Here is a 15631-nt window from a genome sequence, read left to right as displayed (position 1 = left end):
ACGATACGTTTTTCTGTCTTCTATGTTTTTCATTTGCTTTCTCTGTATCTCCAAATACGACTTTCCATCTCACCTCTTATTGTCCATCCCTCAGGTCTCAGAGGGGCGCAGCAGTCCAGGACATAGTCGCTCCGGCTCCATTCGTAGCGTGGCGTCTTATGATCTGGTTCCCAAGGGTCCAGCCAGTGCAGAGGGATCCCCCAGACGAATAAACGAAGGTTTGAACGCCTATAACAGACGACACCCCACAGATTAGATCAATAAAAGTGCTCCCATAGCGCTGTCAAGCAGGGGCGGGGCAGTGCGTTTGGTACCAGGGCCTTCACCCGAACCTGCCATCTTTCTGGCAGGTTCTCTTGCAACATTGAGCCCCTCTCGACAAGTGGAGGAACAGAGACGAGCCCCTGAATCTGGGTAAGATACAGACGAGTGACATTGTTGTGCTTGGGGGGGCATTAACTTCTCCAATGTCGGTCAAAGACCAAATGAGGTGCAGTGTTTTTATAAAGTTGTGGTACAATAATAGTCAAGCGACATGCCTCTCCACTCTCTTTCAGTTGCACGGAGCAATTGGTAGAGGACAGCCCTCGGAAAGTCAAGCCAAAATTTCACGAGGTTTGCAGACACTGGACAAATGAATGGCTTGCATATATTGTAGACATTACATTGGACTCATTATACAAAGTACCGGTACATTTTGTAACAGACATTATGCAGTAATTATGAAGTATGGCTCTCTGGATGAATATGCAGGACATGTTCAACAGTCACACATGCCTTTAGGTGAAATTATATGTAATCCTCTGCCACTTCATTTGGTGCACCTGCACAATTCAATCATATTGAATGCATTAAAAAAATAAATAATTGAATACGGTTCATCAAAACTGAAGATTATTTTGTATGTAGTCCCAGTTCTTCTTTTGAATGTTACAAATTTTGTAGTGATATATTACCACCAATTGTGGTAATATATCACCACCAAATGTGGTTGGTGATATGTTACACGGAGTGTTATACATTTCTACAAAAATAATGCTTGTTTTTTTTTTGTGTTAAACAGACCCGTATTACATTACCACACTTCTTCTCCTATTCATATTACCGGGTACGGTATCACTGTAATATTTTGCATATTTGATGATTCAATGGGCGTGATTATAACTGAATATACAACAGATGAAAATTAACAAATACTTTGGCTGATTGCTGTTGTTATTTAGAATTTGCAAATTTAACTTTGCTTCCCTTCAATCCCGGCTAAAAATGTTTGACACACAATTCTGCTCCCTTGAAGTCTTACAATCACTTTATTTTCAATTTACTTTTAATTAATTGACCAATCAACGAGAGCCATAATCAGCGGGCAAAGTCCCGGATCGGACTTCTCATCCAGCTTCCATGTGTTTCAAACATGCAGTGAACAGCCGAGAGCCTCCATTACATTTGCAAGCTGCACATAGTAATCAATAACATTCCAAGGAAGGGCCAATAGAATAGAGGCCCATCGTCCAGCCTCCCGCGGCTCACAAGTGGATCCCAAAGTGACTTGATAATTCTATCTCTGGTTTGTCAGGGACCCGCTTTGAGTGAGGACCTGAGTGCCAGCAGCAGCAGCTCCGTGGAGATCAGCGGGCTGGCCGGCGAAGCCAAAACATCAGGACACGCTGATAACTTAGCGCTTTCATCTGATGAGGTACATTCGCTTCGAAATTGCTGCACACGAGTTTTCTTTCTAAATAAGTGCCCTGAATTCACGAAAAAATAATCCGGAACCGAATTTAAGGTGCTGCCATTGTCTTTTTGCATTGTTTACACACCCCTCCTCTTTTGGTTTGTTTCCTGTGCTGCCAAATGCAGAGTCTGGATATGGTAGATGATGAGGTGAGACTGGCAACTGGAACTGTTTACCTTGTCTACTTACAAATTTAGTCTCCAATTCATGATCAAATGCAGAGAGAAAGACCCAAAATTCTTTGTAATCATGTTACTGACTGTCTGTTGGACTTTTGGTCACCAGATCTTAGAAGAAGGGTTGAGTAAGAAGCAGCATCAGTGGCAGAATCGCTGCGTGGCAGAATGGAGCTCTCAGCAAGTGGTCGGCTGGCTTATGGCCCTCAGTTTAGACCAACATATTCCAGAATTCACTGCCAAAAACATAAATGGAGAAAAACTGCTGCAACTGGATAGCGCCGAGCTCAAGGTAAACCTCATTGTCGAATGTCCAGATTTATCTGTGTCGGATGCTCATTCATATTCTCCTGATTTCAGTCCCTTGGAGTAATTTCTTCCCAGGATCGATCCTTGATCAAGAAAAGGGTTAAAGACCTTAAAGTTCTGATGGAGAAGGCCAAGAGGAACCATGAAAAAGTGGAGAAACAGCGCGAGAAGCTCAGAAAGAGAGAGATGGAGCAACAGCAGAAGGAAGCGTGATAAAGCGCGGCCCAACTGACCTGATCCCGTGTGACTCTTGGAATTTTGGGTTCCCGCAAAGACGAATTGCAAAGGCTCTAAGATTGAACCTTGCAGGATGCCATTCGTACAGGGTGTGGTTTGAGCACCAAGCCTACCGTTTTGGGGAAGGTTTTCCATCACCAAGCAAGTTAAACCAAAACAAACAGTCAGGTTACAGGATTCTGCCCTTTCATTTTGCCTCATTTTACATCGATCCTGTGTTGTTAGGCATTGGAGAAATTGTTTTCTATTTATTTTTGATGTTTGTTGCTGTAAATTGGGTTTATTTATTAATCTCCAGGGTAAATCTGTGACATAGTCAATGCATATTTATCCTACATCCTCTCCAGAGCTAACTGTGCTACCCCATGTTTGGTATGGAAACATGTTTTCAGCATTTATTCAATTGCTATCCAGCCTAAGAGCTGTGTACTAGTCTGCTCTTTATCTTCACTCGTAAGACAATTCAGCACATTAGTAGAAATGCGTAATGCGCTCTAGTGCAGCGACTGTGTCACACTAGTATTTTTCCAGTACGAGTCTCACTTTTGGCTTACTAGTAGCTTGCAAATGAACCTCTCGAAAAAACTATGGTACGACACTAGTTACACTCCTCGGCCTAATGAGTAGGGACACGGCACGTACAAGTTGCATCTATCTTAAGGTCCACTTACTAGTGTGATTTTTGTTCTCACTAGTAAGAATTCAGTGCACTTGTAGACTACGAGAGCACACTAGGACAAAGACAAGTTCTTTGCACTACAAGTGCCACCATTATTATGCAATTAAACCTTACTAATAAACTACTGTGCTGTACTCGTAACTAATACAAGTAGGCATGTGTCACACTATTAGCCTCCTAAATGGTCAAACTGCAGCATCTATTCACTGTCCATCCCCAAATTAAGGTTCCTGTATGAGTTTGCTCTATTTCCTTTTTTGTAGTACAATTACATTGTCACTAGTGAGGCAATACTGTGCATGAGGAGACATCTGAGCATCACAAGTATTAGTAGCAAGGCACTGGATGTTAATTAGTCGAATGTTATAATACCACTAGTAATACTAGTGGCGCACAGTTGTCAACTAGGGCACAAATTTGCCTCATTACGAATATACAATTTTCCTACTAGTTTGCCAAAGCAAGCTGTTTTACTGCTGAGGACAAAGAGCATCCTAGTACATGGACATTAAGTTGGATATCAAATATATATTTAAAAAGAAATCGAGGTTTTTCATATTTCAAGACCTTTCCATATATCAGCCTATACAGTGGATACTGACACAAATGTGTCTGATGTGCCATTTTAATAGACTCATATTTATGCTCTCATCGATCACTGAAAGAATTTGATGGAACCTTTACAATAGGAGGCAATACTCATAGTGACCACTAGGTGTCACCACGCTGCTTAGTTTTGCTGTTGAAGGAAAACACTGGAACTTTTCTAATACTGTATGTCTCAACTTGCCAGACCACTGGAAGTGCAAACGCTGTAAACTTTTGCACTGGCGTGTGCAATATTCCTTGCGGTTTAAATGTACTGCTATCCAATACTGTGAAGCAGTTCTCAAAAGTGGATGTACTTTATGACTGCTTCTAATGGAGACCTCTGGGGAAATGTAAATAACCAAACCTATTCTACAAAAAAAAATAACTGAACTTCCTGCTGATATATACAGTATACTGTTGCTTGTCACCCGCTTTGACCTCCTTTTTGTATTCCTTTTAAAAAAACGAATATCCAACAGCTGCCTTTAGAAAGTTTAGAGAATTTTCCTGAAATAACTCGCGAGATACTTTTTTCCCCTGCCAGAAGAAGGAAAAATAAAACATGAGATGAAAAATTATACTGAGGAAGGAAGGCAGCCATATCATATAAATGGTTCACGTCTGTGCACAGACGGGGTTCAAATTCACAATTTATACTTTGATGTTAGACCGGAAGGGACATGCAATGAATATATGAAAGATGCTCTGTGTTACTTCCCTGTCATTACTGTGAACAGTTCTATAGGTTTACAAATATAGACTGTTGTCACCATGATCGATGTCCACATTCTTGTTTCTTATGTCTGTGTATATGAACTAAAGTCAACTGATCACATAAGGAAATTACAATGAACCAATAATGATTTATCTTGAATTGTACGTTTATTGATTCCTTTCCGCATAAATGATTTGATTTATTGATTCAAACTGAATTGCAATGTGCTCAAAGGCGGGGGCTTTGAAGAACCAAGCGTCTCATTGTACTTGTTTAGTTTCCTCTCATCCATCCATATGCTGCCACAATCTTTTCATATTTATATCCTAATTTTCCGTTTCATTCACTGTGAGAAGGTGCAGTGTGCTGAAGCAACTTCCCTTACCTGGTGTGATGAATACAATGCATAGATGTGACACTGGTGCTCCCAGCAGGCCAAAATAAACAGTCCGAGTTGTGTACACAAGGGCTCATTTGTCTTTCAGATCATTGCCACAATATGCTATTGTTCCTTCTCTCAGCCCCCCCGAACCCCACCCTCAGTCCTCGCCCTTATTTTAATCTACTTTTTTTGCATACTGAAAATTTTGAAAGGGCAGCTCAAATCCCTGTCGCACTCAATAAAATATACCGTCACTGATGCGTGTTTGCTTTCATCCTGCACATTTTGCACTTTTGCATAGCAATTTGGGTAATTGGATAGTTGACTTGTTTCAAAAATAATAATCCATACATTTTTTGTGTATAAATAATAATGCAATGAGACGATTAAACATTTTTGTGGTTTCACTGTCATAACCGCCCTCCGATGTAAGACGTAACTCCAAAGTGGCGCGCGTCAAAAATGAGTTTGACACGGCTGGTTTAGGAGTATAATGTCAAATTACCACTGCTATTCATTACATTGTTTGTGAGCATGAAGCTAATTAGACTTCATGCTCAGCTATGTGATTGTTTTAAATACACCTCGTGTAATTCTCTTAGTTTTATGTTTAGTTTGACAGTAAATTTGAACTGGGGGTGACAATAAATAACGGAGTCTCTTTTGATGATTTAAAAAGAAACAAGGTTGGGAGTTATTGCAGCTTGACAAAAACCACGACCCTGTGACAGCAGACTCACTAACCCAGATTCAGAGATACAGAGCTCAAGTTCTGGAGTCCCTCCCACTGCTGCATCTATTTATAATTCACTCTATTGCCATTTTCCTCCCGTCACTTGTTGCTCTAGTTGTTTTGTTTTTTTGTCATGCAGCCCCAAATAAGGACGTTGAAGGCCTTCCACTGTGGGTAGGCATGAATCTTTCCTTTGAATGTGCACATTCTTTTACAATCTACTCCATGCTGTAAGGAGAGTGTTTTTGCCCGAGCCAGCTGGTGTTGCTAATGTAGGCCGAGGGCCCGCTTGTCAAGAGGCGTTCATGGAGAACTTGAGCCCGACACAACTAACTGTCAAGCAGCTAAAGCAACGGTACCTGGATGCCTTACAGACTAACAATGCCGAGGAGGTCCTCTGGATCCTCCGCATCAAGAAACTCGACATTGACACCGTTCTGGAAGTGGACGACCCCAGCATGGTCCTTGCCTCTTATAAACAAGGTAAGGCAAGAGAAATTCAGATGACGGAAGCAAGTCAAATATGAGATATGGTGAAAAATCTATGACAGTTGCATGCGCGATCAATGAAACATGATATAGTGGAGGGCGGGGTGGGGGGCACAAAGGGTTCTGTCAGTTATTCACTAGATGGCGATAAGGCTCCAGGAATCAAGACGACCAGAAACAGATAAATAACAACACGTGCTTTCCTAAAACCAGTCGCTCATTAACACGTTCCAAGATTATCATTCAGCTAAGAAAGAGGTTAATCAGTTCCGATTTGTGACAGGATATTGGCTGCCAGGCTACAAACTAGAGAAGTCCTGGGCGATGGGTCTTCATGTTTGTGTGATGTACAACGCTGTGGAAACCGCACTGGTGCTCCTCGAGGAAGGTGCGGCCATCAACGGCATGCCCAACGGGAAGACGCCGTTGCACGTGGCCTGCGAGGTGTCCAATGCCGACTGTGTGGGTCTGCTTTTAGCGCACGGTGCAAAGGTCAACAGCTTGTCCCTGAGTGGACACACGCCACTGCACTACTGCATCACCAAAGAATCCGTGACCTGCGCCAAGCTGCTCATCCTCAACGGTAGGCACGTTGTCAAAATAGTCAAAGGTAAATTTGACAAATTAAGATAGATGGAGATTGACTCATTATGTATTTGAATCCGAAATACTTTTTTTTTTTGCAGGTGCGCAGGTGAGTCTACCCAGTCACAACAATGAGGAGGACACACCTTTACACGCCGCGGCCAGATTTGGGGTTGCGGAACTGGTGGCACTCTATTTGACTCATGGAGCGCCTGTGGATTTAGTCAACTCTTTGCAAGAGACTCCCCTGATGACCGCCGCCTTCTGGGCTTTTGACACGAAAGAGCAAACCTACAGCCAAGATCACCATCTTGTCTGTCGCATCCTGTTGGACCACAAAGCGGGTTTGCATTGAGTGTCCTTCTCATAAATGAGTGTGCGTCTTGAGGCAGTACGATAGTTTGTTTCACTAGGGCATTCTCTTTTGAAGATGTCAACCTTCAAGAGGAAGATAACAAAACAGCTCTTCACAAGGCTGCCTGGAACAGCGATCACATCCTGATGCAGATGTTGCTGGAAGCCGGAGCGGACGCCCGAGCCATGGACATCAATGGCTGCTCTCCCATCCAATACCTCCTCAAAGTTACTGATGTAAGGCACACGGCCTTACACGAAAACTGCTATCAGCTGCTGCTCAACTACAACGCGGCCAGGATCTACCCACCCCAGTTTCATAAGGTACGGGAGACGCAGTGACGTGAAGCTGGAGCGCAAATCAAGTTTTTCAGTGCATCGCCCACGATCCTGCAGATTGTTTCCAATTGGAACTGACCTGCTTGGGTTGCGCCCTGTCCTGCGCAGGTGTTGCAGTCCTGCCATGACTACCCTAAAGTTGTCGAGATCATGGTCAACTCGTATGAACATTTAAAGCCGACAAGGAAGTGGAGATCTGCCATTCCGGATGATTGCTACAAGGTAGTATTCAAACTCTCAAGTTAGTTTCTTAACCGCTGCCGTCTTTTAAGTCGGTCTGTTTTGTCCTGTCGAATCTCAGCGAAACAAAGAATTCTACGACTCCTTGTTCGCTGTTTGCACTAACAGCCCACGCAGCTTGCTGCACCTGACCAGATGTGCCATCAGAGGCGGTATGGCGGTCTCGCGTGAAAGAGGAACAGCATTGCTCCCTTTACCGTCAAGTATTAAGAACTACTTATTACTGACACCACAGGGGGTGCTATATTGACCCAGGTACATATCAAGATGGTTTCAACGGAGAACATTCAATATCTGTTTAGAGGGGAATAAGGAATGCATTTTTCGAATGTGTGAGATACACGCGACGAGGATGTTCATGACATGTAGGGTCAAACGGAGCTCCTCCGACACAGTGTGGAAGGCCGGGAGGGAACCAATGTGCCGACACTGCGATGGCAAGTTGCGTTTAGTTTCATGTTTCTCGAAACCGGTACGCAGGTGAAATTTACCAAAAGGAAAAACAAAGAATTACGCATGGAACAAATGACATCACATTTTTGTATCGTGTTTTTCTTCCTTTCAGTTTTTGTGGTTATTGGTGAACTCCAACATTTGAAATGGAAATATAAGAAATGTCAGACATCCGGTGAAGATGAAATGTACAGTACATATCCACACTTAGAAACTGTGTGCTTTTACAAGAATTTAGTAGGAGAAAGTGTTAACTCATTCAGTACCAGCCAATTCTAGACCAAGTCTGAAAAGACGTTTAAAAACGTCTTTGGGAGTGAATGAGTTAAGTTACAAGGCAATCTTAAAATGTGCTAAAAACCAGGCCTGACAGCTATAGAGGTAATATGATTTTTTTTGCCATTGTTATGACATAAATTCATTATAAAAATGAACTGTAGTACCATAACACCAGCAAACATGACAGTTTTGTAGAAATTACACATTTTGTTTGAAATCCTACCAAACCCTTTTTAAAAGGCTCATTGATACATTTAATGGGACGCTGTAACGATATTGAAGCAAAGTCTAAGATCACTACAGCCTGCATATAATATTTAACATGACATATTTATCAGCACGTTTGCCATTTGTCACGAGAAGGCACACTTATTGCTACAGTAGGAAAGAGTGCATGCAAAAACAAGTCGATCCTTCGCTTCCATTGGTAACATGTGACATCACATCCATTACAGTACTCATTTCAAACAAGCGCATCGAGGCCTTCCTTATGGAAATTAACATTCATTCGCATCTTCATGCTCAATCCTTTTTTGTAATCAGCAGTCAAAACATCTCGGCTAGCTGGAACCTTATGTGCTGGTATTCTATGACCAAAAATGCCATTTTACTCAGGAGATTAAAATACTAAAACATGGTACCACAACTTTACATTCAAAGATGTCTGAAATACTCCAGTACAGTAGTATTATGCTCTTTACTGGGCTTGAAAGGATCTACAATCCTTTTTGAGAGTAGAAATATACGGTATGATCATAGCACAGAGGTCCCCTTTCGGATTGTTGATCAGTTGGCCACAGTTGTCAATTTGAAATGACTTAGACGAGCTGGTGAATAACTGAGCAGGTCAACAGTCATTTACCAAAATAGTGTTTGAAGAGTGTGTTGATACGCGGGTTGAAATCCACCAAGTGGACCGAACCACTAAAATATGCTTTAGGCAGGAGGGTCTGGTTGGAATCAGCTTTTTAGTGGTTACATTCATATGACCTCCTCAAAAGGAGGTCATTGTAAAGTGGTTGGAATATCAGGTGACATGAGTACAGTACCTGCATATGCTAGTGTGATCTTGTTGTTTTTATTTTTGTGAGAGTTAAATGTTTTGAAATTAAAAATGTTTGCTTTGATATAAAACCAACAATTCTTGACCATCTAAGGCAAGAAATGTGCAAGTTGTGTGCTCATGCAATAAGTAAGCCACTTTGACTTCTAATACAATACCTTATGTTTAAGATGCTAAATGTAAAAAGCAAGGTAGTTGGTCCCTTCACGCTCTCTATGCCTGAACGCAGGTTTCACTTCCAAGTCACTGACAGATAAAACTGTCACTAATAAAACACATTTTTCAGTTGTTATGTATAAAATTATGATCTGGTCAGCTGAAATAGTGACTAAAAGTAGAGAAAAGTGATTGGCTTTTACAAGTAGCACCTTTAACATAGTACCGTTGATAAAACTTGCTTGCACAGACGCACAGTTCCAACAAAATCACCTGATGCAAGTTTCCATTTTAAACACCTACCGAAGACCTTTACCGCAGACAATGTTAAGAAACATTGTGGTTTTTTGTCAAATTAAAAGCTATCATTTGGAACCCAGCGCAGCTTGTTTATCGGGTAAATGTGTTATTTTAACAAAGTATTGAGAGCAGCAAATGCAAACTGGGACTTTTAAAAAGAAATCTGCAATGTCATGGTCTAGATAACTACTAAAATTCAAGTCATAATCTGAACAGAACTGGCCAAATAGTTTTCTCTGCCACTCCTCCTACCCCATTATTTACTCCACTACCTCCTTCAGTCCGGCATCAAAGATTCCTCTCGCTCCTGCCCAGTTTCTTTGGCTCCTTGCTGGGCATGCACCAGTCATCGGCCTCACTGCTGGACTGGTAATGGCGCAGGGCGGACTTGTTGAACACGGGGAGCCTCTCCACCGACTCGGAGGACAGCGCCTGTGAAATGGGCCCAACGTGTGAGGACCCTTATGCCTCTACGATTGAATGTGTTGCTTTCATTGGAGGTACCACTTTGCTATATGGGAACACGTCAAAAGGGTTTACACATAGTTTCTATATTAGCTATTTTACTAATTTGTGAAAGCTGTGTTAAGACAGATGGAATGTGTTCGTTCCCACGACGTTGATACTCATACTGCTGCGTCATTAACGTAACATAATGCCCAACCCTTCACACAATTTCCAACTACCGTCTTGTGAGAACACATCGTTTACAAAAGGGCACATCTGTTATCAGCTGCGAAGGGTCTGGTGTTACATTATTCTGACATCAGTCAAAGCTGCGTACGTGATCGGCGGATGGTTATTTTGGATCGGGGATCACTTGTGCTGTTGTCACCTTTAAGTAAATGACAGCTGACGTTCCGTAGCCCTCCATAGAGTAGAGCTGCAGGTCTCCTTGGAAATACTTGGCATAGAGACGGGAGATTGGGAGCCCATAGCCAAAACCAGCCTTTGAGGGGTTGAAGGAAAGAATAAAAGCATTAGAGGAACAAACCACTTCTGTAAGAAGTGTTAAATCGTCTATTTGCCCTGAAAAGGGGACTTGCAGTTGCAGTGGTTACATCTTGCCAGGTGCACTTGCATACATTTAGAACGTAATTTACAAGCAGTGCGCACTTAAAGTCTCACCAGGGGTGCGTTACGAGAGTTGTCTATATGTACGGGACTAGGAGCTGTGGAGTACATATAGCTGAAGAGTCGCTCAATCTTCCTCAGGGGGACTCCACCTCCTCTGTCTGACATCTAAAAATAGGCCGAGGGAATAAAGATGGCCTGTAAAGAGGAGTTCTGCGGGAGAAACTAGCGCGTGAAGTCATTCACCTTGATAGTCAGGTCCTCGGTGCCCAGTGAGACGCGCACTTTGATGGCAGGCAAGGTTGGGCTCGTCTCGTGGGTTTCGACTGTTGCTCGCATTGCATTCTGACAGAGAACATGATAAAGACAGTTAGCGGGTGTGGCAAAACCAAAAGCTTGGTCTTTGGTTGCTTACTGTACCTTGAAGAGCTCAAATAGCATGTGGTAAAGATGCGATGGCACATAAACGATGTGGAGGGGGTGGTCTGGGCTTTTGGCTGTGCAACGTTCATGATTTAAAGAAAAAAAAATTAAAAAGAAGAAATTTCAGTCAACCATTTTAATCCTACCTAAAACCTGTGGCCAATTGCCAAATATGACTAAATGCAGCAAAATATTTTAAATTCAATAGTGCATGGAACAAATGGTTCTTTCAGACTTACAGTTGACTTGTGTGACTTCCATATCTGGTGAGGTGAGGTAATACTGCTCACACAGCATCTTGGACGTTTCATAGGCATCTTTACGTGGAGAACAATACAAGAAGCGTCTTAACCATTAAATCACTGACTTTTCAAAGAGAGAACGGGGAAATTAGAGCGGAACAATGTATAGAAAGTAGATGGTGCATTTATTATGCTTCCAGCCTTAAGTGAACCGGTTAACCCCACATACAGACCCAATAAATCCCAGCCATAAATCTAATAACATCTTTTGACAGTCAACCCTTTATGCCGACGATAAAAACGTGATTAAATAGTCTGTGCAAGCACCGTGCAAAACAGATGACACATTCAGTGTAAGTGTGTGGAAAACAGAACTGAGGACCATTATTCATTACCTTTTACGACCTCCACAACATCACAAGTTGGATCAATGCTCCCGATATGCTTGGGGTGTGCCGGGTTGACGCTGCCGTCGAAGATTAATGCTACATAACACAATGTAGAAATCATTTTGAAATATTCATGCACATGCACAACTCTAATCATACAGTAGAGAGCTTTACTGCTACAAAAATCCAACGGATACTTGAATATTGCACCTGAATGTAAGGCAAGTGTGAGGATGAACTCACTGATAATCACCAAGTGCTATACTGACTGTGCTGGTTCATGAGCATTCGCGTGGAGATGCGACTCATGTAGAAGCGGTCCAGAAAGTACTGCACGTTCAGGTTGGTCACGGGATCCACGCCAAAGGCCTCCTTGAACTCCACCACGCCCTGAGCCATTGTGGGCACCACGTTGTTGTGTCGATTGCGGACTTTAATCAGAGTTTGCGTGAAGCTGAGAACAAAAACATGATGGATGTACAGTACTGTATGAGTATGGAAGCTACGCTGAGAAATGAATAGTTAGCCAGCTAAAATAAAAATGCAGTGTAAATACTGCAGACGTAGCTCTATTTGTAGAATATGGATTTGTTAAGTTCTATAATCATTTTGGAGGCTGTTATATCTGGTGCTGATTTATTGTGTTTGGTGTCCATCCTGTTTTTTTCTGTAAATACATCAAGGTTCTCTGTGTTAAACTGTGGACCCCTTGGTAACATGAATAAAGCTTAAGTGTAAATGCAGCATTGAAAACGATTCTAAATAGGCCAATTTAAGTGGATAGCCAACGCAACCAAAAGTTACAAGATGTAAAATAAGTTAATTTTCTGATGGGGATGAAGTTCAATTTTGCAGTTACTGTATTTGGGTCGGCTTCTTTAAACTTGATAGTGGCTTTCGCAAACACGCAAGGTGAAAAATTTGATTCCTGGCCAAAATAATAAAACATTTTTACAGTGTAATATAAAAACAATTACTATACTTAAAGGATGGCACCGGTTCAATAGCAACAAAGTGGACTGTGTGTGCGCGTATGCGTGTTTGATATAAATGGCTTACCCTGTCAGGATGTCCTTATCGTCTGGATCTTTCTCTAAAAATTCTACTAGCTCCAACAAACTCTGTGAATACCTATGAGCAGCAAAAAAACAACACTGGGGATGAGTTCGGATTGTTACAACGCGTAACAGATGTAAAAACACTGAAAATACAGTTTGTCACATTATAAGCATTTGGAGTACACGATGCATAAAGTTGTACATGTATATGCGGGCCAGTAAATGTTGAAGACTGCATATAATGCAGCTTGCAGAGTCACACGCTCGAGTGTTGAGAAAGTAGGTGAAAGGTGAACAATGCAATAACGTCTGTCTTGGACTGCCCGTCAAGTGACCCTCACTTTATTTCCTGTCATGGAAACATCTGGTTGACCTAGAAGCATATTTTCATACAATGAACAAAACCACCATAGTCGCCTTGGTTGCACTCCACATCAACAGTGCATCAACAGCACGTACTGCACAACACAGAAAGTCACAGTGCAAGCAGGCGTGAGGGCCAAATATATATACGTGCGACACATGCCGTGAAGCAAGTTGGGGGAGGTGCACTGACTGACCTTTTCTCGTTGAAATTATGTCACGTGACTCACGCAGAAACACAGCAGATAGTGATGACAAAATAACAGTCAAACTGGAACAAAGTCTGTCGTGGAGGATTGCTGTCTAATTGTTATTTCCTGGCACATTACTAGGATATCAGACAAAAATCTAAGTAGACTAGTTAAGAAAAATAACCATGCTCATGCTAAACTTACGTAACGAGTAGTAGTTAAAAGGTCAAGCGTCACGTAAACTTGGCCAACCATCTTTTGAGTAATACTTCGGGCTAAAAAATATTTCAAGCATAGTTTCACTAGTTTTTTTATTGCAACCCACCCAGTTCATAACATTCACACCCAGCTATACACCAGTGTGAATGGCACTGCAGCCAAAGTGAGTGAAGTGTCTTTTCCAAGGACACAATGACACATGACTCGGACAAAGCGCGAAGTGAATAGTGGGCCCGATGGCTACTGGGCGACCCGCTTTAACCTCTGAGCCACGGCCACCGCGGACATGCATAAACTTGCCTTTTTGGAGGTTATGGTCACTATCAACAAAACATTTGTGGCACAAATAAACATAATTTGTATTGTTTAAAAGACACCGTCTCTTTGTCATGTGAAAAGTTGAAAGAACGATGTGGGAAACTGATTGCGCCGTCAGTGTTATCGAATTTGACACAGATCATGAGGACTCTGTCACATGCACGTAATGACAATTAGTTGAATAATGTTTGATACGGTTTGAAGTGGTCATCGAAAAGTATTATGAAATTGGAGCATTGGAATTAAAATGCTTAATAAGGCATCCTGAGTGGCTAGCTTGAACTTCTTCCAGTCTACTTAGCTACATAAAGAGTGTATCACAACGAGGCTGAAGAGAGTGCTTTTGACCTTGATGATGGGAATTTGGGCTGTATCCTTCTCAGATTCTGGATGCAATATTGGGCATAAAAGGAGAATGTATTTGATGTGTCCTACCAACTTGTGAGGAGCTTCAGAGAAGGAGTGCCGAGGAGCTTGTCCGGGAGAAAATCAATTTCCTTCATGATGTTAGCCAGCCTTACAGGGAGCTCCTGCCTCAGGAACACAAACGAGGTCTTCTCACACGCATTGGCAGAGCCTGTAGTCACATGGGTAAAACAAAACAACTTAGCAAACAAACTTTGGCCCGATTCTGTCAAATGATGATGGAGCTCCTGTTCCAAAAGACCATAGATTGAAGAATTGTGCAACTTCTGACTGCAACCTCTCAAGGACAGCTGTGCTTTCTGGCACCGGTGCAAAAGTCTTTGTGTCTATTTCTGCGCTCATTCAGAGTACTATACATGAAAAAAATTACACTATCTTAAACTGTTAAAAATCACCTTCTGAAAGAAGTGAGCTCATCTTGTTTGAAGACCCCCGGCAACATAATTAACTGTCCTGGAAACACTTACCGAAGTCAATGAATTGCTTCATCGACAAAGGCGACGGGGAGAACTTTGAAAACCTCTCCACTTGCTTCGGTATTCCGGCCACTGAGCTGTTTTTCATGAGAAACTGTGCGAACTTCATTGTTGCTGTCCCGAAAGAGCCCAATTGTCACGTACGCTCCTTCCCTCAACACACTCCACTTTGCCGCTTTCTGTCTAGCAAACACACAGTGAAAGAAGGCTCTTAGTTAACATTGCCGATTACATGCTGAAATGAGTAATACATGTATATTACTTTCTCCGCGGCAATGTCCGCCTCGCATGATTTGACCCAACAAAAATGATGTTTGGACCGGACTGTTGTTGGGCGGAGACGACGACAGATTGACATAAAATCACACCAATGGCGGCCATGTTCGCGAGGATTGGGAGGGACGGAGGGTCGTCAAGAAACAAACTAGAGCCCATCGCAAACAAATAAACTACAGCCTCCCCCACCGGTAGAACGCTTCAAGTACATACACGAGTTGTCTTTTTATTTACAAACAAAACATTACGTTATATTGTCAAAGTATGCCCCACTAATGCGCTTGCTCGAGTTATAAAGTTGTCGTACATCTCCCAGAGACCGAATTACCTGCGGTCAATGAAATAAATCAATGCGCGGCTC

At 42.3% G+C, this 15631-nt stretch overlaps 3 protein-coding genes across 15 annotated transcripts in view; 2 read left to right on the top strand and 1 right to left on the bottom strand.

Annotated features, from left to right (window-relative positions):
- ppp1r9a (protein phosphatase 1, regulatory subunit 9A) overlaps window positions 1–5082 on the top strand; it is a 28892-nt gene extending 23810 nt beyond the window's left edge. For 3 of the 6 annotated variants that reach the window (XM_086136040.1, XM_086136041.1, XM_086136039.1), the window contains exons 12-19: window positions 95–218; window positions 351–414; window positions 558–615; window positions 1064–1108; window positions 1577–1696; window positions 1861–1884; window positions 2021–2203; window positions 2272–5082. In XM_086136040.1, coding sequence (XP_085992166.1) covers window positions 95–218; window positions 351–414; window positions 558–615; window positions 1064–1108; window positions 1577–1696; window positions 1861–1884; window positions 2021–2203; window positions 2272–2433 — 780 coding nt within the window. In that variant the 3' untranslated portion in view covers window positions 2434–5082. The remainder of the gene's footprint in view (window positions 1–94; window positions 219–350; window positions 415–557; window positions 616–1063; window positions 1109–1576; window positions 1697–1860; window positions 1885–2020; window positions 2204–2271) is intronic. The other 3 variants (XM_086136045.1, XM_086136043.1, XM_086136044.1) reach the window with 2 other exon arrangements.
- pdk4 (pyruvate dehydrogenase kinase, isozyme 4) lies at window positions 92–15370 on the bottom strand. 4 transcript variants are annotated; one of them, XM_086136060.1, is made up of 13 exons: window positions 15257–15370; window positions 14986–15177; window positions 14528–14669; window positions 13003–13074; window positions 12213–12397; window positions 11950–12039; window positions 11552–11629; window positions 11310–11386; window positions 11136–11234; window positions 10944–11057; window positions 10651–10764; window positions 10088–10247; window positions 92–228 (listed from the first exon to the last, which is right to left on the bottom strand). In XM_086136060.1, exons 2-12 carry the CDS (start codon window positions 15101–15103, stop codon window positions 10104–10106), a joined length of 1233 nt encoding a protein of 410 aa, XP_085992186.1. In that variant the 5' UTR covers window positions 15104–15177; window positions 15257–15370; the 3' UTR covers window positions 92–228; window positions 10088–10103. The 4 variants fall into 4 exon arrangements, with proteins under 4 accessions (XP_085992186.1, XP_085992185.1, XP_085992189.1 ...); XM_086136059.1 differs by having other exon boundaries at window positions 94–228; window positions 10068–10247; XM_086136063.1 differs by having other exon boundaries at window positions 94–228; window positions 10068–10247; window positions 14986–15173; window positions 15257–15303.
- Window positions 5616–8081, top strand: asb4 (ankyrin repeat and SOCS box containing 4). 5 transcript variants are annotated; one of them, XM_086136058.1, is made up of 7 exons: window positions 5616–5731; window positions 5932–6040; window positions 6330–6656; window positions 6733–6975; window positions 7062–7309; window positions 7433–7546; window positions 7626–8081. In XM_086136058.1, exons 2-7 carry the CDS (start codon window positions 6016–6018, stop codon window positions 7812–7814), a joined length of 1146 nt encoding a protein of 381 aa, XP_085992184.1. In that variant the 5' UTR covers window positions 5616–5731; window positions 5932–6015; the 3' UTR covers window positions 7815–8081. The 5 variants fall into 5 exon arrangements, with proteins under 5 accessions (XP_085992184.1, XP_085992183.1, XP_085992182.1 ...); XM_086136057.1 differs by having other exon boundaries at window positions 5666–6040; window positions 6330–6434; window positions 6525–6629; XM_086136056.1 differs by having other exon boundaries at window positions 5666–6040; window positions 6330–6434; window positions 6525–6656.
- Window positions 15371–15631: the final 261 nt, after the last annotated feature.

Source organism: Hippocampus guttulatus, chromosome 18 (assembly GCF_054856545.1).
Source record: "Hippocampus guttulatus isolate MCC_2025c chromosome 18, RoL_Hgut_1.0, whole genome shotgun sequence".
NCBI classification, from domain to species: Eukaryota; Metazoa; Chordata; class Actinopteri; order Syngnathiformes; family Syngnathidae; genus Hippocampus; species Hippocampus guttulatus.
Note: the sequence above shows the minus strand (reverse complement) of the source record. Positions and strands in the feature narration are given on the sequence as shown.